This window comes from Ovis canadensis, chromosome 19 (assembly GCF_042477335.2).
Source record: "Ovis canadensis isolate MfBH-ARS-UI-01 breed Bighorn chromosome 19, ARS-UI_OviCan_v2, whole genome shotgun sequence".
In the NCBI taxonomy this organism is placed as follows: Eukaryota; Metazoa; Chordata; class Mammalia; order Artiodactyla; family Bovidae; genus Ovis; species Ovis canadensis.
The window spans coordinates 61,809,188-61,836,233 of record NC_091263.1 but is presented as its reverse complement, the minus strand read 5'-3'; the positions used below and the strand labels follow the sequence as shown (position 1 = coordinate 61,836,233).

At 46.6% G+C, this 27,046-nt stretch overlaps 1 protein-coding gene across 2 annotated transcripts in view; it reads right to left on the bottom strand.

The window, feature by feature from the left end:
- Window positions 1-27,046, bottom strand: part of CHDH (choline dehydrogenase) — an 89,193-nt gene that overhangs the window by 20,787 nt on the left and 41,360 nt on the right. For both annotated transcript variants that reach the window (XM_069561591.1, XM_069561592.1), the window contains 3 exons: window positions 2,648-3,407; window positions 1,922-2,073; window positions 858-987 (listed from right to left, as the gene is read on the bottom strand). In XM_069561591.1, the coding sequence (XP_069417692.1) occupies window positions 858-987; window positions 1,922-2,073; window positions 2,648-3,350 (985 nt within the window). In that variant the 5' untranslated portion in view covers window positions 3,351-3,407. The remainder of the gene's footprint in view (window positions 1-857; window positions 988-1,921; window positions 2,074-2,647; window positions 3,408-27,046) is intronic.

The following is a 27,046-nucleotide window of genomic DNA, read 5'->3' as shown; positions in this document are numbered from 1 at the left end:
CAAAGGGGCTTGCTTGGCTGGCCTCTCAACATCCCCCTGGTTTTGAAAACTCTCTTCATTCATCCACTTATCTGCCAGGCCAGCTCCTGCTCACTCCCAGTAACCCCATTCCCGCACTCCCAGCTGCATCTGGCCCTCTTGGATGCTGCTAGAGCTGCCTGCCCCTGCCCCTCGCTCCCCGGGTACCACCTGTAACCACATAGGTGCCTTCCTGCTAAGCAGTCCTCCCCCCAGGCCTGCAGCTGGCACTGCTCAGTGAGCTGCCCCTGGCTGGGGAAGGAGGGAAGTGCCATGCTGAGCCCATCCAAGCTCAAGGGGACACTGGGCAGTTCACTGCCATGGACCAGCGCTTTCACAGGCCTCTTAAAATTAAGCCTCCAGCCCTCTGGGAGCTTGTAAGAGAGGGCAAGAGGGACTGGGCCAGGCCCCCAAAAGCATCAGAAGTGGAAGAAATATTAGGCCTGGGAGAACCATCTTAATATGAAAAGCATGTCAGGATGGCTGGTGAGTCTTGAGGATAGAAAACACAAAGGCCTGGACCCTCTCCCCAAAGGGCCACCCTGCTGGCCCACCTGAGCCTGGCCCCGTGGGCTTTTCTGGCAGATGCTCCCTGCTAGAGGGGCTTAGCTGCTGAGAGGGGCAGGACGGCCGGGGACGGGAGGAAGGCAACACGGAGACTTGAGGTTTCCCTGTGGGGATGTTCCAGTGAGAATGGGGGGCTTCAGGCTCGTGGGAAGAAACTGACAGCTCTAAGGAGCCCTGACTCCTGTCCCCTCCCCACTCCATGCTAAGAAAATATAATAAGCAGTTTAATGTAGCAGAGACACCTCTGGGGCGCAATGGGGAAGGGGGCTCACCAGGAAGGTGGCACACCACCGGGATGCCCAGTTTCCTGAGGTCGTCTGCATTGCCCACGCCCGACAGCATGAGCAGCTGTGGAGAGTTGATGGCACCTCCACTCAGAATCACCTCCTTGCTGGCATAAGCCTGGAAGAGGCAGGGGGCCACGCAGGTCATGCTTCCCTTCCAGGAGAGCCCATCAGCACCCTGAGAAGGTGGCCTTGGCATGACCACTTAGGGATCCTGCTCAAGGCCCAGGGGGAGGAAGCGGATGCTCAAGGCTCCACTAGCGGAAGGGTAGGTACAGGGTGCAGGGTGGGTGTGAGCATAAATATTCCGATATTTTCTGCCACAGCCAGAAAGTAATGATCCTGAAATAAGGACTGTAGTGCTTAAATGAGATAAAGGAAGCAAGCATCCAAACGAGCAGTTTAAATAAAGCCTGTGGTGAGCCAGATCTTTGCATGGGATGCAGGACAATCCTTACACGCTGCTAAGTGGAAAACAGCACAGTGCAGAGATATGGAGTGTGATCACAGATACGGTTTTTACCTGAGCTGAAAGTTGCTCAGTCATCTCCGACTCTTTGGACCCCATGGACTGTACCCCACCAGGCTCTTCTGTCCATGGGACTTCTAGGCCAAAAATACTGGGGTCGGTTGCCTTTTCCTACTCTAGGGGATCTTCCTGACCCAGGGATTGAACCCAGGTCTCCTGCATTGCAGGCAGGTTCTTTACCATCTGAGCCACCAGGGAAGCCCAATATGGTTTTTAAAGCCTCTAACATAAACCTATCAATTTCTGGACAAGTGTGGAAGGCAGTATCATACTGAGGTTTAGGAGGGTGCTCATGCCAGAAAAATGACCAGCCAGTGGCCAGACTGGGGCTCCCTCCCTTCTGCCAGGCCACTGCCTCCTGCCAGGCCTGGGGACAGTCCTTCAGGCTGTTGCTACCAGCTGCTCACTCCTTATCACCATGCTGACAGAGACAAGAACATGACTCCTGCCCACCCACACTGCCTGTGACCTCGGGGTCATTGCGGAGTGAGCTGCTCAGGCCTGGTGGTAATACTTCACTCACCCTGTGGCTCTCGCCGTTCTTGATGTACTCCACACCCACTGCACGGGGGCCTTCAAACAGAACCCTAGTCACAAACGTCTGGGTCTCGGCTGTGAGGTTGGGGCGGCTCAGTGCTGGGTGCAGGTACGCGCAGGCCGTGCTCCAGCGCTTGCCTGCAGGACAGAGCAAGGAGATCAGTCAAGCCCACGCCCGTTCCCTGGGTACCTGTCACACAGGAGGAGGTAGGTGAGGTCAGGAGTAAGAGGGAGTTTGCCTTTCCCGTGACTCTGCAAGCTCTGTCTTCAAAGGAAGACTGAGACCCAGATGCCCTGTGCAACTGAAATCCACATCGACCTGGGGTCCCTGGATGCAGGTGGGCAGACATCCCTCATCCTTGAGAGGATGACAGAGGCCAGGAGGGGTTGATGACAGCCCTGGGTCCAACCTGGCTGTGCCTCCACCCTGCTGCCAGCAAGGCTGGTCACCGCTCTGTGCCTCATATGCCCATGTGTAAGGCTCTGAAACCGGAGGCTATGTGCCTGGTGAGCTCTCCAAGGTGTCGCCATCTCCGGGTCAATTCTCACTGGCTTTGGGTGGTATCCTGTGGGCTCTCGCCAGTGCAATCTCTCACATCGTCTCCATCTCAAACCAGCCCTAGTCTGTCCACACTTACTGACCCTGACCGAACAGCTTTTCTTTTTTAAAGGAGGAACCTGGGAGACAGGGAATTAGGAGGCTCGCACCTACCTTCGTGGATGGTCATGTCCATCCAGCCGAAGCCCTCCTGCTGGAAGCCGTTCATGTCCTCGGTGAGGGGGTAGCCGGCCTGCTGTGCCGCCTCCAGGAACGCGTGGTGCAGCGGGTGGCCGCTCTTGCCCCGGGACACGCGCAGGGGCCCGTCGCCGCCGCGGTACCTGCCGGCGCCCAGCTCGTGCGCCTGCGCCCTGCGGAAGTAGGGCAGGCAGTGCGCATAGTCCCAGCCCGCGGCGCCCTGGCGCCGCCAGCGCTCGTAGTCCTCCGCGTGCCCGCGCACGTAGACCATGGCATTGAGCGACGACGAGCCGCCCCAGACGCGGCCCCGCGGCCAGTACAGCACGCGGCCGTCCAGGCTCGCCTGCGGCTCGGTGTGGTAGCACCAGTTGTACGTGTCGTCACACAGGTTGGCCACAAGGGCCGCGGGCATGTGTATCTTCCAGCGGAGCCGCTTGCTCCCCGCGTACATGTCCTTGGGCCCGGCCTCCAGCAGCAGCACGCGCTGCTCGGGGTCCTCCGTGAGACGGCCCGCCAGCACGCAGCCGGCGGAGCCCGCACCCACCACCACGTGGCTGTAGTCGCCGCGGCTCCGGGGGCGCTTGCTGGCCAGAGCGCGGAGGCCCCGGGGGCCCTGCGCCCCCAGGGCTCCCCATGGGCCCAGGCATCCTCCCCGCCAGGCTCGCAGGACGCACCACATGCTTCCAAGCCCAAGTTCTCTTACTTCCACCGAGGGAAATGTGATGATTCACTTGCCCTAAAAGTAGAAAAAGAGCGTTTGCAAAGTTTAACTCAGCATGCGTGGTACAGAATCGATGCCCGCCTGGCGCTGGGTGCGGCAGGCCTGGGTGGCACGTTCCTGGGGAACCAGGAGGAGCAAACACAAGCAGGAATATCAGTCCTGCGGGATCAGTGCCCGAAGCGACAAGCCCAGGGCTGGGGGCACAGGAGGCTCCTCCCCACCTGCGGGGCGTAGGGGGATAGAAAGGCTTCCCTGTGACATCTGTCCATGAACCTGGAGCGAGGGCAGAACTCTACCTGCTGGAAAGCAGGGGCTTGAGGGCCTTCCACGTTTGCCCTGACTCCTCATCCATTCAAGACCCAGAGAAACTTGCTGAGCCCCTACCACCTGCCAGGCAGGCAGCCCTCTCTAGGAATACCCAGAGAACAAGACATCTGCCCTCAAAACTGATGGTCTGGGACCAGGGAGACAGACAAGACTTATGTAAACAACCAAAGTAAGGTCAAGGTGAGAGGCTAGAGACTATAAGCTTACAGCCTTTGACCTGAGGGCACCAGAGTGCAGGAGAAGGGTTTGCAGCCACAATCTTCAAAGATCACCGTGTCCAGTGCCAGAGTTTTAACAAATGTCAGTAATTTCTGGAAGGTCCTTTCCCAACAATGTTCATACCAATTCCAGCATGCTCAATGCACACGGGGAGAAGAGCCACGATATCCATCAGGACCTGAGCTGACACAGGACCTCTGAGAAGCTCAGGCACACAAGGCCTGCCCAAGACTGAGGCTGCAATCAGAGAACTGAGAAACCTCAAGAAAACCCTGATAGATTCCCCCTGCCTCTTCTAAAATCCTGCACCAAGTCACCAGCAGCCTATTGCAGGAAGCAGGCTAAGAAGAGAGTGGAAAGATTCCAAATCCCCCACCCCCACTCCCTTCCTGCAAGCACAGGAAAGAGACCAGCAAGGCCTCCTAAAAACTAAATCTGAAGCAGGAATTCTGAGATCCTTCCAGCATTCCAGGCCTCATGCTAGCACAAGGCAGAAGCGGCCCACTGCTCAACTCCCAACTGGGCTGACTTCAACACTCCACACTAATGACCTGACAGAATAAAAGGCATGCCCTTTGCTAGGTATAGACACCGTTCACCCTCCAGTCCCTATTATTCTGTTACATACAAGGTCATGCATGCATAAGAAAGGTCATGCATATTCATTATAAAGAGCAAAGTAGTGAACAGAACCAGATCCAGGGGGTGAGCCATCCAGATGTTAGAACTATCAAAGACTTCAAAGTAACAAAGTTTAAAGTTTTGAAAGATTTCCTTGAAAAGGTGGACATGTTGAATAGACGGGCAATTTCAGCAAAAAGTTGACAATAAAAAAAGGTACAACTGCTACAAATAATAATAAAAAAATTACCAGAGATAAATAATTTGACTGGAAATGGCAGAGAAACAAATAAGGGAAACTGAACATCAGGTTAGTAAAAATCATCCAATGGAAATACAAACAGAAGAAAGAGTGAGAGAGAGACAGAACGGAACAGCTGAGAGCTACGGGATGAGACCAAACTAGCTAAAGTAAAGACAACTGGAGTCCAGGGAGGAGGAGAGGGATAAAGGGAAAAAGAAGGGGGGGTGGGGTGGGGAGGCGGAGCAGCAGAGGGAGAAGGGGAGAGACGGGGAGGGGGAAGGACAGAGGGCACGTAGCAGAGAAAAGATATCTGAAGAGAGAACTGCTCAGACTGCCCCCAAATTAATACTACAAAAAATATCACAGATTCAAGAAGCTTAGACCATCCCAAGCAAGATTAATATAACAAGAAACACACCTAAGATATAGTCAAACTGCTGAAATCCCAGCATCAAAGGAGCCAGCCCCCTCCAAAAACATATATACAGAGGAATAAATTTAAGAGTGCCTCCAGCTTCTTATCAGAACACATACAGCCCAGTGGGAGGGGACTCTGGGGGAGAATGGATACATGTATATGGATGGCTGAGTCCCTTCACTGTTCACCTGAAACTATCACAACATCATTAATCAGCTATACCCCAATACCAAAGGTAAAAAAAAGAACGAAACTCAGATATGATCTTTTGGATGTTTTATACCACCCTGTTGAAAATCACTGAATTAAATACACTCGTGTCATAGCATTAAAAAAAGAAAGAAACAAACATACAATTCAGGATCAGATCAAGATGGAGAGGGGAAGCAAGAAAATCATGTAACTGAGTAGGATCAAAGGAGAAAAACAGGAAAAGAAAGGAATCGGGACAAACCTGGGCCCCCAGTAGGGAGCTGTGAAACAGGACATTTCTGCCTCACCGGAGGAGTGATCTGCCTAGACAGACGGGGAGCCTCGGGGCCTCAGAGGAGAATGCGGGAACCAGCTTGCGCAGGACAGAGCAGAGAAAGACCTGCAGACACCCTGGATGCCACCACCCAGCACGCCCCAGCCTGAGACATTCGTCCTCTGATGTGGGTGGGGGCTGGGTGCTTCGGCTCCGGCTTCAGAGTCCAGACCTGGAGCAAGGAGTGGGCTTGGCTGTGTGGCGACAGCGTGAGGGGGTAGGGAAGAAGCCTGACCTGCCAGAGTCAAGGGGCCACTGCTGGGGGGCATACAAGGTACCGCACAGCTGTACTCGTTTCACATGCCAGCAAGGTAATGCTCAAAATCCTTCAAGCTACGCGAACCGAGAACTTCCAGATGTACAAGCTGGATTTAGAAAAGACAGAGGAACTAGAGATCAAACTGCCAACAGCCATTTGATCATAGATAAAGCAAGAGAATTTCAGAAAAACATCTATTCTGCTTCACTGACTATGCCAAAGGCTTATACTGTGTGGATCACAACAAACTGTGGAACATTCTTAAAGAGATGGAATACCAGACCACCTGACCTGCCTCCTGAGAAACCTGTATGCAGGTCAAGAAGCAAAAGAACTGGACGTGGAACAGCGGGACTGGTTCAAAATTGGGAAAGGAGTACACTGAGGCTGTATATTGTCACCCTGCTTATTTAACTTTATATGCAGAGTACATCATGAGAAATGCTGACCTGGATAAAGCTCAAACTGGAATCAAGATTGCCAGGAGGAATATAAATAGCCTCAGATTTGCAGATGACACCACCCTTATGGCAGAAAGCAAAGAACTAAAGAGCCTCTTGATGAAGGTGAAAGAGGAGAGTGAAAAAGCCGGCTTGAAACTCAACATTCAAAATACAAAAGTCATCGCATCTGGTCCCATCACTTCATGGCACTGATAGGGAATCAATGGAAACAGTGACAGATGTTATATTCTTGGGCTCTAAAATCACTGCATATGGTGACTGCAGGCATGAAATTAAAAGACGCTTGCCCCTTGGAAGAAAAGCAATGACAAATCTAGACAGCATATTAAAAAGCAGAGGCATTACTTTACCGACACAGGTCTATCTAGTCAAAGCTATGGTTTTTCCAGTAGTCACAGGTGGATGTGAGAGTTGAACCATAAAGAAGGCTGAACACCAAAGAACTGATGCTTTTGAACTATGGTGTTGGAGAAGACTCTTGAGAGTCCCTTGGACTGCAAGGAGATTAAACCAATCAATCCGAAAGGAAATCAATCCTGAACGTTCATTGGAAGGACTGATGCTGAAGCTGAAGCTCCAATACTCTGGCCACCTGATGCGAAGGTGGTCTTTTCATTAGAAAAGACCCTGATGCTGGGAAAGATTGAAGGCATGAGGAAAAGGCGACGACAGAGGATGAGGTGATCGGATGGCATCATAGACACGATGGGCAAGAGTTCCAACAAGCTCCGGGAGACGGTGAAGGACAGGGAGACCTGGGGTGCTGCAGTCCATGGGGTCACGAAGAGTTGGACACAGCTGAGCGAGTGAACAGCAACACCACCACGAGGAGAGGGCTGGGACTGCCAAAGAGTTTCTTCCTCCAGGTTCCCACTCTCAGGGAGCAGGGCGCCCCTTTCAGAAGCTCCAGGCGTGGGGATAGGCCACCGCTGCCATCTTGGATTCCAGAGGTGGGCATGAACTGCTGCCACCACCGAGGGTCACACAACCAGATGCCCCTGCCTCCCTGGGAGTGCGTGCAGGTCACACAGCTGCACATCCCTTGTCAGGGCTAATGGTCAGCACGTACTGAGGAAAGGACAGCAAGCATCCAAACCAAAGACAATCCTCGTGCCAAAAAAATATAAACCCACACAAGCTATCCAGGGGCACTCCTGCATATAAAAGGCCGTCCAAGACTACAGCAGGCGATTGTTTCTCCCAAACTTAGCGAGTAAGAGAAATACAAGCAAAATGAAGAAACAGAGGAACCACTCCCATTAAAGGACCAAGAGAATTCCCCTGAAGGAATAAACAAGGAAACAGACCTCTTGACTGACAAACACTGAGTTCAAAAAGGAGGTAATGAAAATGCTGAAGGAATTAAGGAAAGCTATCGAAAGAAATGCAGATGACTGTAAAAAAAAGAACTAGAAACTATAAGGAGGAGCCAAGAAAAATGAGAAAATTCATTTGCTGAGAGGAAAGCTGAGCTAAAGGCCACGAACAGCAGAATGAATAATGTGGATGAAACAATAGTGATCTGTTAGACAGAATAATGGAAATTATCCAATCAGAAAAAAAACCAGATTGAAAGTCAAGTGAAAAAAGAAAGAAAGCAATGTATGATAACAGAAAGTGTGCCAATCTACACATAATAGGGACTCCAGAAGGAGAAGAAAAGGGGATTGAAAATGTATGTGAATGAATTATGGCTGAAAATTTCCCAAACCTAAAGAAGGACACAGATATTCAGACACAGGAAGCACAAAGTGTCTCAACACAATGAGCCCAAACAGACCTACACCAAGACACACGGTAATAAAAAGGGCAAAGAACCCACATGCAAAGCAGAAGACGCAAGAGGTGCGGACTCAATCCATGGGTGGGGAAGATACCCTGGAGCAGGAAATGGCAACCCACTCCAGTATTCCTGCCTGGAAAATTCCATGGACAGAGGAGCCTGATGGGCTAAACAGTCCATGGGGTCCAGAGAGCTGGACACAATGGAGCGACTAAGTGCACACACAAAGATAAAGAGAGGATCCTATTAGGGCAGCAACAGAGAGACAGAGAGTTAATTACAAGGAAGTCCCTGTAAGGTTATCAGCTGATTTCTCTACAGAAACATTGCAGGCCAGAAGGGAGGGGTAAAATATACTCAAAAGTCTTGAAAGGAAAACATCTGCAGCCTAGAATACTCCACCAAGAAAGATTATCATTTAGAAAAGGAAGACAAACAATTTCTCAGACAAGCAACAAGTAAAAGAATACAGTAATCCTAAACCCTATGTGAAAAGAAATATTGAAAGGTCTTCTCTGAATAGAGAAAAAGCAGGAAGAAACTGGAAATCACAATTGGAAAGTAAATCACTTAAATCAGTCAGTATACAGATTAAAAAAAAAAAAGAAAACTGTGAAAGTGATGATAAAAGAACAGCAAAAGGGTAAACATGAGGATGTCAAAACAGACATCAAAATCATAAAACGTGGAGGAGGAGAGTACGAAAATGCAGATTCTTTCTTTTTTAAAGAATGTGTCTCAGCTTACATGACTATCAGTCTACAGTAAGCAGATATAGGAAAAGACTAACATACTTGTAAAACGGTAATCACAAAGCAAAACATACAATAGAGTCACAAAAACCAAAAAGAAGAGAACATAAGCATAAAATAAAAGGAAATCATCAAACCACAAAAAAGAAAAATGAACAAAAAAGAAACATAGAATCAACTGGAAAACAAAGCTTAAAATAGCAATAACTGCATGCTGCTGCTAAGTCGCTTCAGTCATGTCCGACTCGGTGCGACCCCATGGACTGCAGCCAACCAGGCTCTTCCATCCATGGGATTTTCCAGGCAAGAGTACTGGAGTGGGTTGCCATTGCATATATATCAATAATTACCTTAACTGTCAACAGACTGAATGCTCCACTCAAAAAGACAGAGTGGCAGACTGGATTAAAGAAAAACAAGAGCCTACAATATGCTACCTGTAGAGACCCCCCGCAGGGCAGAAGGCACACAGATTGAAAACGAGGGGATAGAAAAAGATATTTCATGCAAATGGAAATGATTAGAAAGCAGGAGTTGCAATATTCATATCAGACAAAATAAACTTTAGAACAAAGGCCATAAAGAAAAACAAAAAAGGACACTATATAGTCGGTCTTTTCATCGGTGGTGCGGTCACTCACCTAGAGCCAGATATCCGGGAGCGTGACGTCAAATGGGCCTTAGGAAGCTTTACTATGAACAAAGCTCGTGAAAGCACTGGAATTCCAACTGAGCTGTTTCAAATCCTAAAAGATGCTGCTGTTAAAGTGCTGCACTCAATATGCCAGCAAATTTGGAAAACTCAGCAGTGGTCACAAAAATGGAAACGGTCAGTTTTCATTCCAATACCAGAGAATGTTCAAGCTACTGTATAGCTCATTTCACATGCTAGCAAGGTAATGTTCAAAATCCTTCAAACTAGGCTCCAACAATACGTGAACTGAGAACTTCCAGTCGTACAAGCTGGATTTAGACAAGGTAGAGGAACCAGAGATCAAATTCCAACATCTATTGGATCATAGAAGCAGCAAGAGAATTCCAGGAAAAAACCTCTGCTTCACCGAGTATACTAAAGCCTTGCACTGTGTGGATCACAGCAAACTGCAAAACATTTTTAAAGTGATGGGAATACCAGACCAGCTTACCTGCCTCCTGAGAAACCTGTACGCAGGTCAAGAAGCAGCAACTGGAACCAGACATGGAAGAACAGACTGGTTCAAAATTGGGAAAGGAGTACGTTGAGGCTGTATATCGTCACCCTCCTTATTCAACTTATATGCAGAGTATAGCACGCAAAATGCAGGGCTAGATGAATCAAGCTGGAATCAAGATTGCCAGGAGAAGTACCAATAACCTCAGACATGCAGATGATACCACCCCAAAGGCAGAAAGGAAAGAGAAACTAAAGAGCCTCTTGATGAAGGTAAAAGAGGAGAATGAAAAAACTGGCTTAAAACTCAACATTCAAAATACGGAGATCACGGCATCTGGTCCCATCACTTTATGGCAAATAGATGGGGAAAAAGTAGAAAGAGTGACAGATTTTATTTTCTTGGGCTCCAAGTCACTGCAGATGGTGACGGGAGTCACAAAATCAAAGACCCTTGCTCCTTGGAAGAAAAGCTATGACAGACCTAGACCTTGTGTTAAAAAGCAGAGACATCACTTTGCCAACGAAGCTCTCTATAGTCAAAGCTATGGTTTTTCCAGTAGTCATGTATGGATATGAGAGTTGGGCCATTAAGAAGGCTGAGCATGGAAGAATTGATGCTTTTGGACTATGGTGCTAGAGAAGGCTCCTGAGAGTCCCTTGAATATCAAGGATCCTGAAAGAAATCAACCCTGAATATTCACTGGAAGGACTGATATGAAGCTCCAATAATTTGGCCACCTGATGTGAAGAGCTGACTCACTGGAAAAGACCCTGATGCTGGGAAAGACTGAGGGCAGGAGGAGAAGGGGACGACCGAGGATGAGATGGTTGGATGGCATCACCGACTCAATGGACAGGAGTTTGAGCAAGCTCCAGGAGGTGGTGAAGGACAGGAAGCCTTGTGTGCTGTCGTCCATGGGGTCGCAAAGAGTCGGACACGACTGAGCGACTGAACGCCACCAACAAATGGAGACGCAGACACAGAGAACAGGCTTGTGGACCAGGAGACGGGGCGGGTGGGAGGGAGAGGGCAGGACGGGGGGAAAGACTAGCATGGAAACATACATTACTGCATGTGAAACAGATAGCGGTGGGAATTTGCTGTATGACTCAGAGCTCAAACAGGGGCTCTGTGACAACCTAGAGGGGTTGGATGGGGTGGGAGGTTCAAGACGGAGGGGACATATATATACTCATGGCTGATTCATGCTGATGTATGGCAGAAACCAACAGAATATTGTAAAGCAATTATCCTTCAATTTAAAATAAATAAATTTTTAAAAAGAAAAAAAAAGAGGATTTCACACTCCTCAACATATATGCGCCTAATACAGAAGCACCAAATACATAAATACCAGCAGATATAAAGGGAGAAATTGATGGAATAGAATAATAGTAGGAGACTTTAAAACCCCACTGTCATCAACGGACAGATCTTTTAAACACAAAAATCAATAAGGCAACCGATTCTAAATGATAGAACAGTTAGACTCAACTGATGCTTTCAGGACACTATGAGACAGGCATGGGACCTGGGACCCTTTGCTGCAATGCTGCAAAGTGTGTACCTGGACACACCTCTCCTCAAGCTACAAAACACAAAGACACTATGTGGGACTAAACGGCATGCATGCAAAGCTGGGTACAATTCTGGACCAAAAGATACACACCCAACCACACCCACATCCACCTGCCATTCCTGAAGAGCCAGGAGCCAAAACATGAAAAGGTATTGGGAGCAAAAGCAGGGTCCTGAGCATGCCACCTGCGCTCACCACCACCCGCGCTAAGTCGCTTCAGTCCTGTCCAACTCTGTGCGACCCTCTGGACTGCATGTTGCCCGCCAGACTTCTTAGTCCATGGGATTCTCCAGGCAAGAATACTGGAGTAGGTAGCCATTCCCTTCTCCAGAGGATTTTCGCAACCCATGGATCAAACCCAGGTCTCCTGCATCACAGCCGGGGAAAACCACCTAAGCCACCCCTCCAGCTCGAACCTCTGGACACATCCCTACTCTCACCCTGCATAAGAAACGAGCTTGCCCCTCCTCACTCCTGCAGCCTGCACGGGAGCCCCAATAAAGCCGTGTGGGAGTTTACAGTCTGGCCTCTAGTCAATTTCTATTGGGGAAGGCCAAGAACCCTGACTGCCCAACATGGGCAGTTTCCTTCTGGGGAGAGGATTTGGGCATCTCCAGGAACACTGAATGCAGCTTTCTTGTGGGTGACAAGTGGACATATGAACTTCCTGTTTCAGCAACAAGAAGGCAGCCTTCCTGGCCCCTGGGGGTCTCAGGACCTCATTCAAGGAATGCTTTCCCCTCCCCCTTGTCCTTCTCCCTCTTCTGAAATCTCTCTGCTGCTCCTCTCTCTGTCTTCTCCTCTCTCCTTCCCAGACAGTGAATGTTGGGCAGCTACAGCCTCCCTGCTCTCAGCTTCTGCAACCTGCTCCCTCTGGCCGCCAACAGCTTACCTCGACACCAGCCAAGCAGGGGTGGGAGAGGCTCGCCTCACGCCCTGCAGATGCTGGTGCACCAGGCTCCCCTGAAGGGAGATTTATGAGACTGACACAGGTTTAAACCTTGTATAGTGCACATTACTTTGCCAACAAAGATCCGCCTGGTCAAGGCTATGGTTTTTCCAGTGGTCATGTATGGATGTGAGAGTTGGACTGTGAAGAAAGCTGAGCACCAAAGCACTGATGCTTTTGAACTGTGGTGTTGGAGAAGACTCTTGAGAGTCCCTTGGACTGCAAGGAGGTCCAAACAGTCCATCCTAAAGGATATCAGTCCTGGGTATTCTTTGCAAGGACTGATACTAGAGCTGAAACCCCAGTACTTTGGCCACCTCATGCGAAGAGTTGACTCATTGGAAAAGACTCTGATGCTGGGAGGGATTGGGGGCAGGAGGAGAAGGGGATGACAGAGGATGAGACGGCTGGATGGCATCACCGACTCGATGGACCTGAGTCTGAGTGAACTCTGGGAGTTGGTGATGGACAGGGAGGCCTGGCGTGCTGCGATTCATGGGGTCGCAAAGAGTCGGACACGACTGAGTGACTGAACTGAGTCCAGTGGCTGGAAGCCCTCCTGTCCCAGCACTCTCAGCTTTACTTTCCTGTTATGTCTTTCTCTTTTTCAGTCTTTCCTGCTCTTCCTCCCTTGATGCATGTAGCTGCACTCGCATCCCCTGAAAACTTCTTTGTCTATTGAAGTTTTTGTCGTTGGTGTCTTTGTTTTATGTACTTTTGTCTGTCCAATTGCTCTTGCAAGTCTGCCAAAATTGTGGGCGCGGTGAAGCATTTAAATCTTGAAATACAAACACAGCCCATATTGCCTGCTCCAGCCATGGGGTCCTTGGTGGGACTTTAAAAAGGAGCTTGCATTTTTCCCGCCTCTGCCTTTAATATGTAACTATTCTGCCTGTGTTCTTAGGAACTGCCTGATTCATCTGAGTTCCCTAGACTAAGAAAAAAGGGTCATTTTATTATAAGCAGGAAAATTATGAGATCTCTCGTTCTGTAAAAATTGGCTTGTCTGGCTAAAGCTTGCAGATTTAGTGAACAGAGATCTATCTTAGGATTCAGGGGCTTCCCAGGTGGCTCAGTGATAAAGAATCTGCCCACCAGTGCAGGAGATGTGGGTTCGATCCCTGGGTCAGGAAGATCCCCTGGCGAAGGAAATGGCAAGCCACTCCAGTATTCTTGCCAGGGAAATTCAATGGACAGAGGAGCCTGGTGTGTACAGTCCTCGGGGTCACAAAGAGTCAGACGCAATGCAGTGACCGAGCATGAGCATCTTTAGGCTCAACATTAAGTATAATGTTTTCACTGTACCTAGGGTTACTGAAAGGCAGGAAGTACAGAGTATCTTTGTTATGAAATTTGTCAACAGGGCAAGTCATCTGATATGGTTATATTTTTAATAAATGTAACTGGGATAAGAATTTAAAAAATAAACTAAGTTAAATGATAGGAGCTCATTGACTATCCAGTCGATTTCAAATAAGATAAAATATTGGAAACATTAATTGCTGAACAAGTCAAATTTACCTAATTTGTCTTTTGTGAGAGAGGAAAAAAGGTTGTTTGGTGCCTCAACGAGATGTTCTCTACCAGTCTATAGAATGCTAATACAAAAGAGTTCATGGCTGTTTAAGGAAAGTAGGATGTGCATTTTAGGAAAGAAGGTACAAGGAATGGAAATATATTTTTTAACAGAGGAAGAGTGACTTTGTCCTAAAGCTGATTATTTCTAAATGGAAAGAGTAAGGGACAAAGAACGGCTACAAAAAGTGGCAGCAGTGGAACACCGAGTCAAGAATTTTGCATGTGGGCAGGATTCTCTAAGGTGGGATTAAACTGAATTAGGCAAATGGCTTTTATTAAGATAGGCTGATTTGGGACAGGATTTGGTCTCACTCTTGTTAAGAGAAGACCCTTTTTCTGGAATGCTGCTTTTGATAACAGTGTGAGTTTCTGTGCCTTTAAGTGAGCTATATTTACTTTTGAAAACTTTTTTTTCACCTCAGCTCAAGGAATAATCTTTTTCTTAGAAGAAAACACTGCCAGAACATCCATCGACAGAAATGGCAGCAAGATCCTCTATGACCCACCTTCTAGAGTAGTGGATATAAAAACAAACATAAATGGATGGGACTTAATTAAACTTAAAAGCTTTTGCACAGTAAAGGAAAATATAAAGATGAAAGAAACAACCCTCAGAATGGGAGAAAATCATTGAAACAATAGTAACTGGCAAAGGCTTAATCTCCAAAATATACTAAACAGCTCATGCATTTCAACATCAGAAATACAACCCAAGCAGAATATGGGCAGAAGATTTAAACGGACATTTCTCCAAAGACGACATAGAGATGGCCAACACATACATGAAAAGATGCTCAATATCACTCATTATTAGAGAAATGCAAATCAGAACTACAATGAGGTATCCCTTCATACTGGTGAGAATGGCCATCATCAATAAAATCTACAAACAATAAACGCTGGAGAGGATGTGGAGAAAAGGGAACCCTCTTGCACTGTTGTGAAAGTTGCTCAGTCATGTCTGACTCTTTGCGACCCCATGGACTATACAGTCCACACAATGCTCTAGGCCAGAATACTAGCGTGGGTAGCCTTTCCCTTCTCCAGGGGATCTTCCCAACCCAGGGATTGAACCCAGGTCTTCTGTCTTGCAAGCAGATTCTTTACCAGCTGAGCGACAAGGGAAGCCCAAGAATACTGGAGTGGGTAGCCTATCCCTCCTCCAGGGGATCTTCCTGACCCAGGAATTGAACCAGGGTCTCCTGCATGGCAGGCAGATTCTTTACCAACTGAGCTATCAGGGAAGCCCACTAGTGGCAAGGTAAATTGATACAGCCACCATGGAGAACCATATGGAGATACCTTAAAAAACCAGGAGTAAAATTACCCTATGACCCAGCAATCCCACTACTTGGCATACACTCCAAGAAAACCAAAATCCAAAAAGACACCTGTACCCCAGTGTTCACTGCAGGACTATGTACGAAAGTCACGACAGGGAAGCAACCTAGATGCCCACTGACAGATGAATGTGCAAAGAAGTTGTGGTGCATATATACAACGGAATATTACTCAGCCATGAAAAAGAATGATTTTTGGAGCAGTTGAACTGAGGTGGATGAACCTACAGCCTGTTACATTGGGTAAAGTAAGTCAGAGAAAAAGAAATACTGTATATTAACGCATGTATACAGAATCTAGGAAAATAGTACTAAAGCACCTATTTGCAGAGCAGGAATAGAGACATACAGAACAGACTTGTGGACACAGTGGGTAAAGGGGAGGGTGGGAGGAATTGAGAGAGTAGCATTAACATCTACACTACCACGTGCAAAAGAGCTAGCTCATGGAAGGTTGCTGTGTAACACAGCGAGCTCAGCCTGGCTGTCTATGAAGACCCGGAAGGAGGAGGGTGTGGGATGGCTGGAGTAAGGGAGAGAGGTTCAGGATGGAGCAGATACATGCATATTTATGGCTGATTCACACTGTTGTATGGCAGAAGCCAACATAACATTGTAAAGCAATTATCACCCAGTTAAAAATAAATAAATGAATGTATTACTATACTGTCTTGCAACTGGGTCTTCACTGTTACGATACTGGAAAATGCACTGAGATTCCATATGTCCAGGTCTTCATGGTCCTTTACCAAAACCCTGCTTTCAACAGCTCCCTTCCTCAAAAGCCAGGGAAATAATAAACACTCCTGACATTTAGATGATACCCTGCTTTTGGGGCCACTTTTTATTTTTTAATTAGATGATCCCCTTTTAATATTCCCCAATTCTCAGGGGGGAAACCAATCTTTCCCTGCTTCTCCACAGCCACATACCTGTCCATAGGCACCTACTTCTTCCTCTGGCCAACCGCACACTCTGCCTCCAATGTTCCTTTATACCCGCCACTACCTCAGGAGGGAGGGATAACCTGCAGTGGAACTTCCTATCACCCAAGATCCAGAAAAGTGGGTCCAGACGACACACTTTTCTGGATCCGGGTGATAGGAAGTTGAGACTCGGTGGCAAACAGTGAAGAGACAATCAGAATACATGTTCTTCTCTTTATGGGACTTAGCACAATGCCAACAGGCAGTAGGCCAGGTTGCTGAAGATCCTAGTAAGTTTGTTGAAGGGTTTTAAGCCCTAACCCTGGCCTTGGGTTTACCTTGGAAAGCTGTCCAAATCTCTTGCTGCAGCACCAGGGAGCCATAACTACTGAGCTGGCGCACCTTAGCGCCCGTGCTCCGCAGCAAAGCCACGCGATGGAAAAGCGTGCACAACCAGAAAGACGCCCCTCTCGTGACAGCTAGAGAAATGCCAGCCCAGCAACAGGGACTCAGCACCGCCAAAAATCAGTCAGTCAGTCAGACTTTATACAGAGGGCCCAAACAGTCCTTCTAATTGCTGTAACCCTGAGGAAAAAGAGGATTCGAGCAACAGCCCAGGGACGTGGTGACCAGCTTGCCGGGGTCCAACCTGAACATTTTGCTATGGGTGGAGGTGCAATTCCAAATCAGAAGCCCTGTTGAAGTTTTTCTTTCCAATTTTTGGGAGGAAACAGAAGCCAGGAAGCATCTGATCCAATGAGTATTAGAAGGGATGAGAAGTGTATGAAAAACCAGTTAACTATGAAAAGGTTTAAGGAGTGACTTAAGACAAAAGAAAACCCAGTGCTCTCATGAATAGCTAAGTTGCTTCAGTCGTGACCAACTCTTTGCAACCCAATGGACCAGAGCCCGTCAGGCTCCTCTGTCCATGAGATTCCCCAGGCAAGAACACTGGAGTGGGTTGCCATGCCCTCCTCGGAGGGATCCGAGGCCCTCCTCCTGACCTCCTCCTGACTCAGGGATCGAACCTATGTCTCTTACGGCTCCTGCACTGGAAGATGGATCCTTTATCACTAGCGCTACCTGGGAAGCCCCAGGTATAGCTTGTGGAGGTTTCCAGAAAATTTGCTAACATTGATCCATCCACTCCCAAGGGTCAAACCCTGCTGGGAGAACATTTTATCAGCCAGGCCACCCCGATATTAGGCAGAAACTCCAAAAAAGTTACAACTCGGCCCACAAACCCCGATGCCCCAACTCTGAGAGGTGGTCTTTGGGCACTTTAGAATTGAGATCAAGCTGAGGACCAGAGAACCTGACATGAAAACAGTCAGCCAAGACTCAAGCTAAACCGATGGTCACAGCTGTCAGCCACGCCTTGCAACCACAAGACCACCGAAGGGGGCCCCAGAAGTTTAAGCATTCACCTGGAGGTAAAACCAGCAAGGGGGATGCTTCAGACATAAGCCAACTGGCCCCTTAGGCCAAAAATGCCAAAACGAACAACCTTGTCCATGCAGAGTCTGCAAACGGATAGGTCACTGGAAGCGGGACTCTTTCCAGCCCTGAAGCACGAGTGGGGGCTCCTGCTTCCGAGATGGCCACGCTGGTACCTGAGGCAGCCCGGGGGACTGGGGGGCTCCCTACAAGATGTTTATCTCTGTCGAGGAGCTGCGGGTGGTCCTTGACATGGCAGGTAAGAAAATCAAGTTTTTAACTTATAAGGGAGCCACTTAACTGTGTCCTGATTTCTCAGGCTGGGCTTCTTTCCTCCACCAAGCTGTGCTGTGACTGGTGGTGACAGAAAGCCTCACACTCATTTCTTCACTGGGCCTCTCACTTGTCAACTGGGGCAGTGTTTGGTCTCACGTACTTTTTCAGTTGTGCCTGTGTGTCCCTGCCTCACTTCCAGGGAGAGGTCTTTGGGATTCCTTGGAGCAATATTACAGTTTGGAGGCCCCAAGCAACCCCTTTTCTTGACTCTAAGACAATCAGCTGGCAGAACAAGTGCTGATTCCCAGCCATAATCTGCATGCAGTAAGCCCTGCAGGTGGGGATACAGGAAATCCCGGGAACGCTATTAGAAATGCCCAACCCGTAAAATGTAGCCTTAAGCCAGAAGTTGCTTATCATACCAAGAGATGGTACCCCACAAAGCTGGAAGCAAAAAAAAAAAAAAAAGGTTTGCAACATCTCATAGATAAATTCTTAAAACATGGCCTCTTGGTGCTTCCATCATTGTTGTTTAGTTCCTAAGTCATACTCGACTGCTTTGCAATGCTACGGACTGTAGCCCACCAGGTTCCTCTGTCTTTGGGATTTCACAGGCAAAAATATTGGAGTGGGTTGCCATTTCATTCTCTGGGGATCTTCCTGACTCACAGATCGAACCCATGTCTCCTGCACTGTTAGGTGAATTCTTTATCAGTGAGTTCCTTGGGCAGTGTGTCAATTTCCATGCAATAGCCCTATTCTGTCGGTTGTTAAGCCAAATGGGGAATGTTGAATGGGACAAGACCTTGGAGCAGTAGATGATACAGTGGTCCCTATACATCTCCTTGTGACCAATCCTTATAACAGGACTCCAAAGGTACACAGTGCTTGATTTCAAGGATGGCTTCTTTTGCAGCCCAGTTCACCTCCCATCCCAGTATCTCTTTGCCTTCATGTTGGCTAACCTTGGACTTGCCAAAAACAACAATATATGTGGACAAGCTTGTCAGGGGTGTTGGGAGAGGCCACACTTGTTCCGCTTGGCCTAGGAAGGGAACTAAGGGGACTATGTCTTAACCAAGGGGCCATTCTACAGTACGTAGATGACAAAGTAATATGTGGTCCACTATGGAGTCCTGAGATCAGAATACAACCGAAGTCCTTAATTCCTTCTGGCCCAAAACTAAAGTATCTTCGAGAAAAAAACAAATCTCAAAGCAACAAGTTAAATATTTGGAATATATGAGGCTGGTTCAAAAGTAATTGCAGTTTTTGCATTATTGAAATTTGCCATTTGATACTGGAATACATTCTAAATAAATGTGGTTATGTTATACATCATTTTAATGCACAATTCTTACTTTATGTTTTTTTGCTAATGACTTATTACTTGCTATTTTATATTTATTTTAGACTATGGAAATGATACTAGACAGAAGGCAATTTCGAGCGATTTTCTTATTTGAGCTCACAATGGGTCATAAAACAGCAGAGACAACTTGCAGCATCAACAATGCATTTGACCCAGGAACTACTAACGAACATACATACAGTGCAGTTGTGGTTCAAGAAGTTTTGCAAAGGAGAAGACAGCGTGAAGATGAGAAGCATAGTGGCTGGCCTTTGGAAGCTGACAACAGTGGAGAAGCATCATCAAAACTGATCCTCTTACAACTACACGAGAAGTTGCCAAAGAACTCAACAGCAACCATTCTGCGGTCGTTCAGCGTTTGAAGCAAATCGTAAAGGTGAAAAAGATCAGTAAGTGGGCATCTCATGACCTCACCAAAAAAAACAACTGTCGTTTTGAGGTGTCGTCTTCTCTTATCCTACACAACAACAATGAACCATCTCTGGACCACGTTGTGACATGCAATGAAAAGTGAACCGTATATGACAACCAAAGACAACCAGCTCAGTGGTTGGACCAAGAAGTAGCTACAAAGCACTTTCTAAATCAAAATTTGCACCCAAAAAGGGTCAGGGTCACTCTTTGCTGTCTGCTGCTACTGCTGCTAAGTCGCTTCAGTCGTGTCCGACTCTGTGAGACCCCATAGGCAGCAGCCCACCAGGCTCCCCTGTCCCTGGGATTCTCCAGGCAAGAACACTGGAGTGGGTTGCCATTTCCTTCTCCAATGCATGAAAGTGAAAAGTGAAAGTGAAGTCGCTCAGTTGTGTCCAACCCTCAGCGACCCCATGGACTGCAGCCTTCCAGGCTCCTCCGTTCATGGGAGTTTCCAGGCAAGAGTACTGGAGTGGGGTGCCATTGCCTTCTCCGCCTTTGCTGTCTGCTGCTGGTCTAATCCACTATAGCTTTCAGAATTCCAGAGAAATCATTACGTCTGAGAAGTATGCTCAACAAATTGATGGAATACACCAAAACCTGCCATGCATGCAGCCAGCTTTGGTCAACAGAAAGGGTCCAATTCTCTATGACAATGCCAGACCACAGGTCGCACAATCAATGATTCAAAAGCTGAAGAGGACTTCCCTGGTGGTCCAGAGGTTAAGATTCCGAGCCTCCGATGCAGGCGCCCTGGGTTCCACCTCTGGTCAGGGGATTAGATCCCGCATGCCACACCTAAAGATCTCGTATGCCACCAACTAAGACCCACAGCATCCAAATAAATCAGTCAATATTACGTTTTTAAAAACAGCTGAACAAACTGGGCTACAATGCTTAGCCTTATCCACCATATTCACCTGACCTCTTGCCAGCTGATTACCACTTCTTCATGCATCTCAACAACTTTTTGTGGGGAAAATGATTTCACAACCAGCAGGATGCAAAAAATACATTTCAAGAGCTTGTGGAATTGTGAAACATCGATTTTTATGCTTCAGGAATAAGCAACCTATTTCTCATTGGCAAAAATGTGTTGATTGTAATGATTCCTATTTCGATTTATAAAGATGTGTTCTGAGCCAAGTTATAATTTAAAATTCACAGTCTGAAACCATAATTACATCTGTGCCAACCTAATACTATAAATCCTGGAAGCAGACAGTTATTTCCAGATAGACACCAAGTTATATTAGACCCACGTGCCCTCAAAGACAAAAAAAAAAAATTCTTCATATTTTCTTAGGCACGTAAAGTTTGGCAGAATCTGGATTCTAGGATTCAGACTACGGCCAAGGCTTTATATGAAGCCACTAAAGGTCAAGATATAGAGCCATTACTTTGGACTGAGGGACGAGAAAGAGATTTTAATAATATCAAGGAGGACCTCACCAGAGCTCCTGCTCTGGGACTTCTAATTTTCAAAAAACATGTATCTTGCATATAGGGGACAGCTCTGGGGGCACTTATTCAAAAGTTAGGAGAAATTCCTCAGCCTATAGGCTATTTTTAAAAACAACTAGATCTGGGGGCTCAAGGCTGGCCTGGCTTGGGTGGTACCTGCCACTGCTTTATTAGTGGAAGAAGCTAACAAGCTTACCTTTGCACAGCCACTGGGGGTTCAAACACCTCATCAAGGGTAAGGGATTCTGGCCACCATTGCCTAACTGGCAGCTGCTTTAGTGTTAATAATCAGGCTTTACTCTGTGACTCCCCAGAGCTAAATCTCAAAACCTGCCATAGTTCTCAACTAAGCCACACTAACATCCCCTGAGGGCCCAGACTAACACCTTCCTGTCTCGATGCCCTTTACCAGTTTATGCCCGTGAAAGTGAAAGGTGCTCAGTTGTGTCCAACCCTTTGAGACCCCCTGGACTATATAGTCTATGGAATTCTCCAGGCCAGAATATTAGCATGGGTAGCTGTTTCCTTCTCCAAGGGATCTTTCCAACCCAGGGATCGAACCCAGATCTCCTGCACTGCAGGTGGACTCTTTACTTTCTGAGCCACAAGGGAAGCCTGTAGGCCTGATCTAACAGACTAGGCCATAGCAAAGCCTGAGGAAGAATGGTTACTGACGTCAGTAGTTCCCTTAAAGATGGAGACAGGAGGGCAGGCGTATGCTATTGTGAACACTTACAGTGTTACAGAAGATGGAAGCGAAACCTTTGCCACCTGAGTCCAGAAGACTGAGCTAATAGCCCTAACTTGAACCTTAACCTTTGGGGGAAGAAAAATTATAAACATTACACACAGACTCAAAATGTGTTTTCCTTGTTTTATATACATGCCCATGCAGCTATCTGTAGAAAGAGGACTTTTGAATGCAAAAAGTCCCCTATAAAATATGAGGCTGACTCTCCTCAGTCTACAGAATACAAAAAAATAAAACTATATAGAACTAAAGATAATTGTGTGCATAGGCAGTTGGGGCAAATTGGGGCAAAAAAGATACAAAGACCAAAAAATCATTTTAATGTGCATTTCTCACTTTATGGTTTTTGCTAATGACTTATTACTTGCTGCTTATTTTATATTTATTTTAGACTATGGAAATGATATTAGACAGAAGGCAATTTCGAGCGATTTTCTTATTTGAGTTCAAAATCGGTTGTAAAGCAGCAGAGACAACTCACAACATTAACAATGCATCTGACCCAGGAACTGCTAATAAACACACAGTGCAGTGGTGGTTCAAGTAGTTTTGCAAAGGAGAGGACAGCGTGAAGATGAGAAGCACAGTGGCTGGCCTTGGAAGCTGACAACCGTGGAGAAGCATCATCAAAACTGATCCTCTTACAACTACACGAGAAGTTGCCAAAGAACTCAACAGCAACCATTCTGCGGTCGTTCAGTGTTTGAAGCAAAATGTAAAGGTGAAAAAGGTCGATAAGTGGGTGCCTGCCGGGAGCCAGCATGGGGAATCCCGCCCATGGCAAAGGTCATGAGGAAAGGGGCCTGACAAAACGCAAAGGCAGGATCAGGCCTCAGGGCCCCACCCCCCCGGAATTTCAGGAGCATCTACCCCCAAAACCAGAGTCTGCCTGTCTTATTGCATTACACTTTTCACTCACTCTTCTGACATTAACAGGGGCTATCCCCGACCTTTCTCTGGAAAAAGTTAACCTGGAGCTCCACTTTACAATCTCCTGCATATAAAAGGAGTGTCTCAGATCAAACCCCCTCTGTTAGCATTCTAGGTTGCTTGGCAGGTCTATCCAGACTTTTACAGCTACGCATATGATTGTTCACAGCCTCCCAACTGTGAGAGGCATGGGAAGCCTAAAACATAGAGCCTTTCAAAGAGTTAAAAGTTATTAGAGTAGTGCTGGTGTAGAATTTCATTATTGGGCCAATGCTTGTTGCTAACTTCCCATATCTCTTATCAATTGTGCACCTGGAAGTGCATTAGTTAACATAGTTGGAATGTAAGAAAACAAAATAGTAGCCTTGAAACTAACCACATCAGACTTTTGAGCTAATTGGTTCTTTCTTTGTTGTAACTTACTGCACCTTTGCTCCGTGAGAAATGTAACTTTGTTTGATACTTTCTGAGGCTGACATAGATTAGAAATATAAAGAAAAAACACTTCAAGGGAAAATAAGTTTTCTGGTTGAGCAGCCTTCATCAAAAGAGGATCTTAAAATGTTTCACAGGCCTCCAAGGCCAGAAGATAATGTACACAACATCATTTGTGGGAAAGGTATAAAAGCCCTTTTTGAAAATAAAATAATGGGCCTTGCTCGAAGAAGCTTGGTCACCCCGTGTCTTTTTTTCTCTCTCTTACTTTCTTTTTCAGGCTGATCCCTTGGAGCATAGAGGCTCCCTGCATTCACTTATCTGCCCAGGTTTCTAAGACCTGAACGGGAAGACATTCTGCGTCTTTACTCCCTTGGGAGACTGGGAGGGCACCTGTGGCCTCCGTGAACAGGGCAAACTCCTTGTCTCAGAGTTTTATTAGTTTTCTATGTAAACCAAGGAATATCAATCAGCCTCTTTCTCTCCTCTATTCCTCTCTCATTCATTCATTCGCCAATGCTGTTTCTCCTTCGGGTTTCCCTGGATCCTGCGGGGGCTGGACCCCAGCAGGTGCCTCATGAGCTGACAAAAAAAAAAAACCTACACAACAAAAATGGATGATTTCTCAACTGAGTTGTGACTACGATGAAAACGTGGATTGTATATGACAATCAGTGATGACCAGCTCAGTGGTTGGACCAAGAAGAAGCTACAAAGCACTTCTCAAAGCCAAATGTGCACCCACAAAAAGGTCATGGTTGCTGTTTGGTGGTCTGCTGCTGGTCTAACCCACTATAGCTTTCTGAATCCCACTGAAATCACTACATCTGAGAAATATGCCATGCCTGCTGCTGGTGGCATTGGTCAACAGAAAGGGTCCAATTCTCCGTGACAGTGCCAGACCAGACATTGCACAGTCAATGCTTCAAAAACTGGAGAGGGCTTCCCTGGTGGCCAGGGGTTAAGATTCCAAACTCCCAGTGCAGGTGGCCTGGGTTCGATCCAGGGTCAGGGAACTAGATCCCACATGCCACAACTAAAGATCTTGTGTGCCGCAACCAAGACCCGGTGCAGCCAAATAAATAAATAAATGTTATTTTTTTAAAAAGCTGAACAAATTGGGCTATGAAGTTTTGCCTCATCCACCATATTCACCTGACCTCTTGCCAACTGACTACCAGTTCTTCATGCATCTTGACAATTTTCTGCAGGGAAAATGCTTCCACAACCAGCAGGATTCAGAAAATGCATTCCAAGAGTTTGCCAAATCTTAAAGCATTGATTTTTATGCTACAGGTATAAGCAAACTTATTATCTTCTTGGCAAAAATGTGTTGATTGTAATGATTCCTATTTTGATTAATAAAGATGTGTTTGAGCTGAATGTAATGTAAAAATCACAGTCTGAAACCATAATTACATTTACATCAACCCAATACTATAAATCCTGGAAGCTGACAGTTATCTGCAGGTAGATAACAAGCTATATTACACTTAAGTGCCCCAAAGACAAAAAAAATCTTCATCCTTTCTTAGGCATGGTAAAGCTTGACAGAATCTAGAATCCAGGATTCACACTAATGGTCAAACCACTAAAGGCCAAGATATAGAGTCATTACGTTGGACTGAGGAACAAAAAAGGAGTTTTAATATCAAAGAGGTCCTCGCCAAAGCTCCTGTGCTGGAACTCCTCATTTAAAAAAAACAAAAAAATGTTTGTCTTGTACACAGGGGACAGCTCTGGGAGCTGTTAGCAGAGCTAGGAGAAATTCCTCAGTCTACAGGCTATTTTTCCAAACAACTAGATCTGGGGGCTCAAGGTTGGCCCAGCTGCCTCCGGATGGTAGCTGACACTGCTTTATTAGTGCAAGAGACTAACAGGTCTACCTTTGCACAGCCAGTGGGGCTCAAACCCCTCATCAAAGTCAAGAGATTCTGGCCACAACTGGCTAACTGGGGCTGCCTTACTACGTGTTAATACGAGGCTTTAATCTGTGCCTCCCCAGAGCTAACCCTCAAAACCTGCTCTACTCTCAACCTGGCTACACTAATGCCCCATGAGGGCCCAGACTAACACCTTCCTGCCTTGATGCATTTAACCAGGTTTATGCCTGTAGGCCTGATCTAACAGACCAGACCATAGAAAACCCCGAGGAAAAATGGTTAACTGAAGGCAGTAGTTTCCTTAAAGATGGAATCAGGAGGGCAGGCATATGCTACTGTGAGCACTTACAGTGCTATAGAAGATAGAAGCAAAACCTCTGCCACCTAACACTTCAGTCCAGAAGGCTGAGCTAATAGCCCTAACTCGAGCCTAAACCTTGGGGGAAAGAAAAATACAGATCTACAAACTCGAAGTCAAGTGGGCCTTAGGAAGCATCACTATGAACAAAGCTAGTGGAGGTGATGGAATTCCAGTTGAGCTATTTCAAATCCTAAAAGATGATGCTGTGAAAGTGCTGTACTCAGTATGCCAGCAAGTTTAGAAAACTCAGCAGTGGCCACAGGACTGGAAAAGGTCAGTTTTCATTCCAATCCCAAAGAAAGGCAATGCCAAAGAATGCTCAAACTACTGCACAAGTGCACACATCTCACATGCTAGTAAAGTAATGCTCAAAATTCTCCAAGCCAGGTTTCAATAGTACTTGAACTGTGAACTTCCAGATGTTTAAGTTGGATTTAGAAAAGCCAGAGGAACCAGAGATCAAATTGCCAACATCTGCTAGATCATCAAAAAAGCAAGAGAGTTCCAGAAAAACATCTACTTCTGCTTTATTGACTATGCCAAAGCCTTTGACTGTGTGGAACACAACAAACTGTGGAAAATTCTGAAAGAGATGGGAATACCAGACCACCTGACCTGCCTCCTGAGAAATCTGTATGCAGGTCAGGAAGCAACAGTTAGAACTGGACATGGAACAACAGACTGGTTTCAAATTGGGAAAGACTACGTCAAGGCTATATATTGTCACCCTGCTTATTTAACTTCTATGCAGAGTACATCATGAGAAACACTGGGCTGGAGGAAGCACAGGTGAAATCAAGACTGTCAGGAGAAATATCAACAACCTTAGATATGCAGATGACACCACCCTTATGGCAGAAAGTGAAGAGGAACTAAAAAGCCTCTTGATGAAAGTGAAAGAGGAGACTGAAAAAGTTGGCTTAAAACTCAATATTCAGAAAACTAATTTCATGGCATCTGGTCCCATCAGTTCATGGCAAATAGATGGGGAAACAGTAGAAACAGTGACAGACTTTATTTTGGGGGGCTCCAAAATCACTGCAGATGGTGACTGCAGCAATGAACTTGCTCCTTGGAAAAAAAAAAGTTATGGCCAAATATGATAGCACATTAAAAAGCAGAAACATTACTTTGCCAACAAAAGTCCATCTAGTCAAAGCTATGGTTTTTCCAGTAGTCATGTATGGATGTGAGA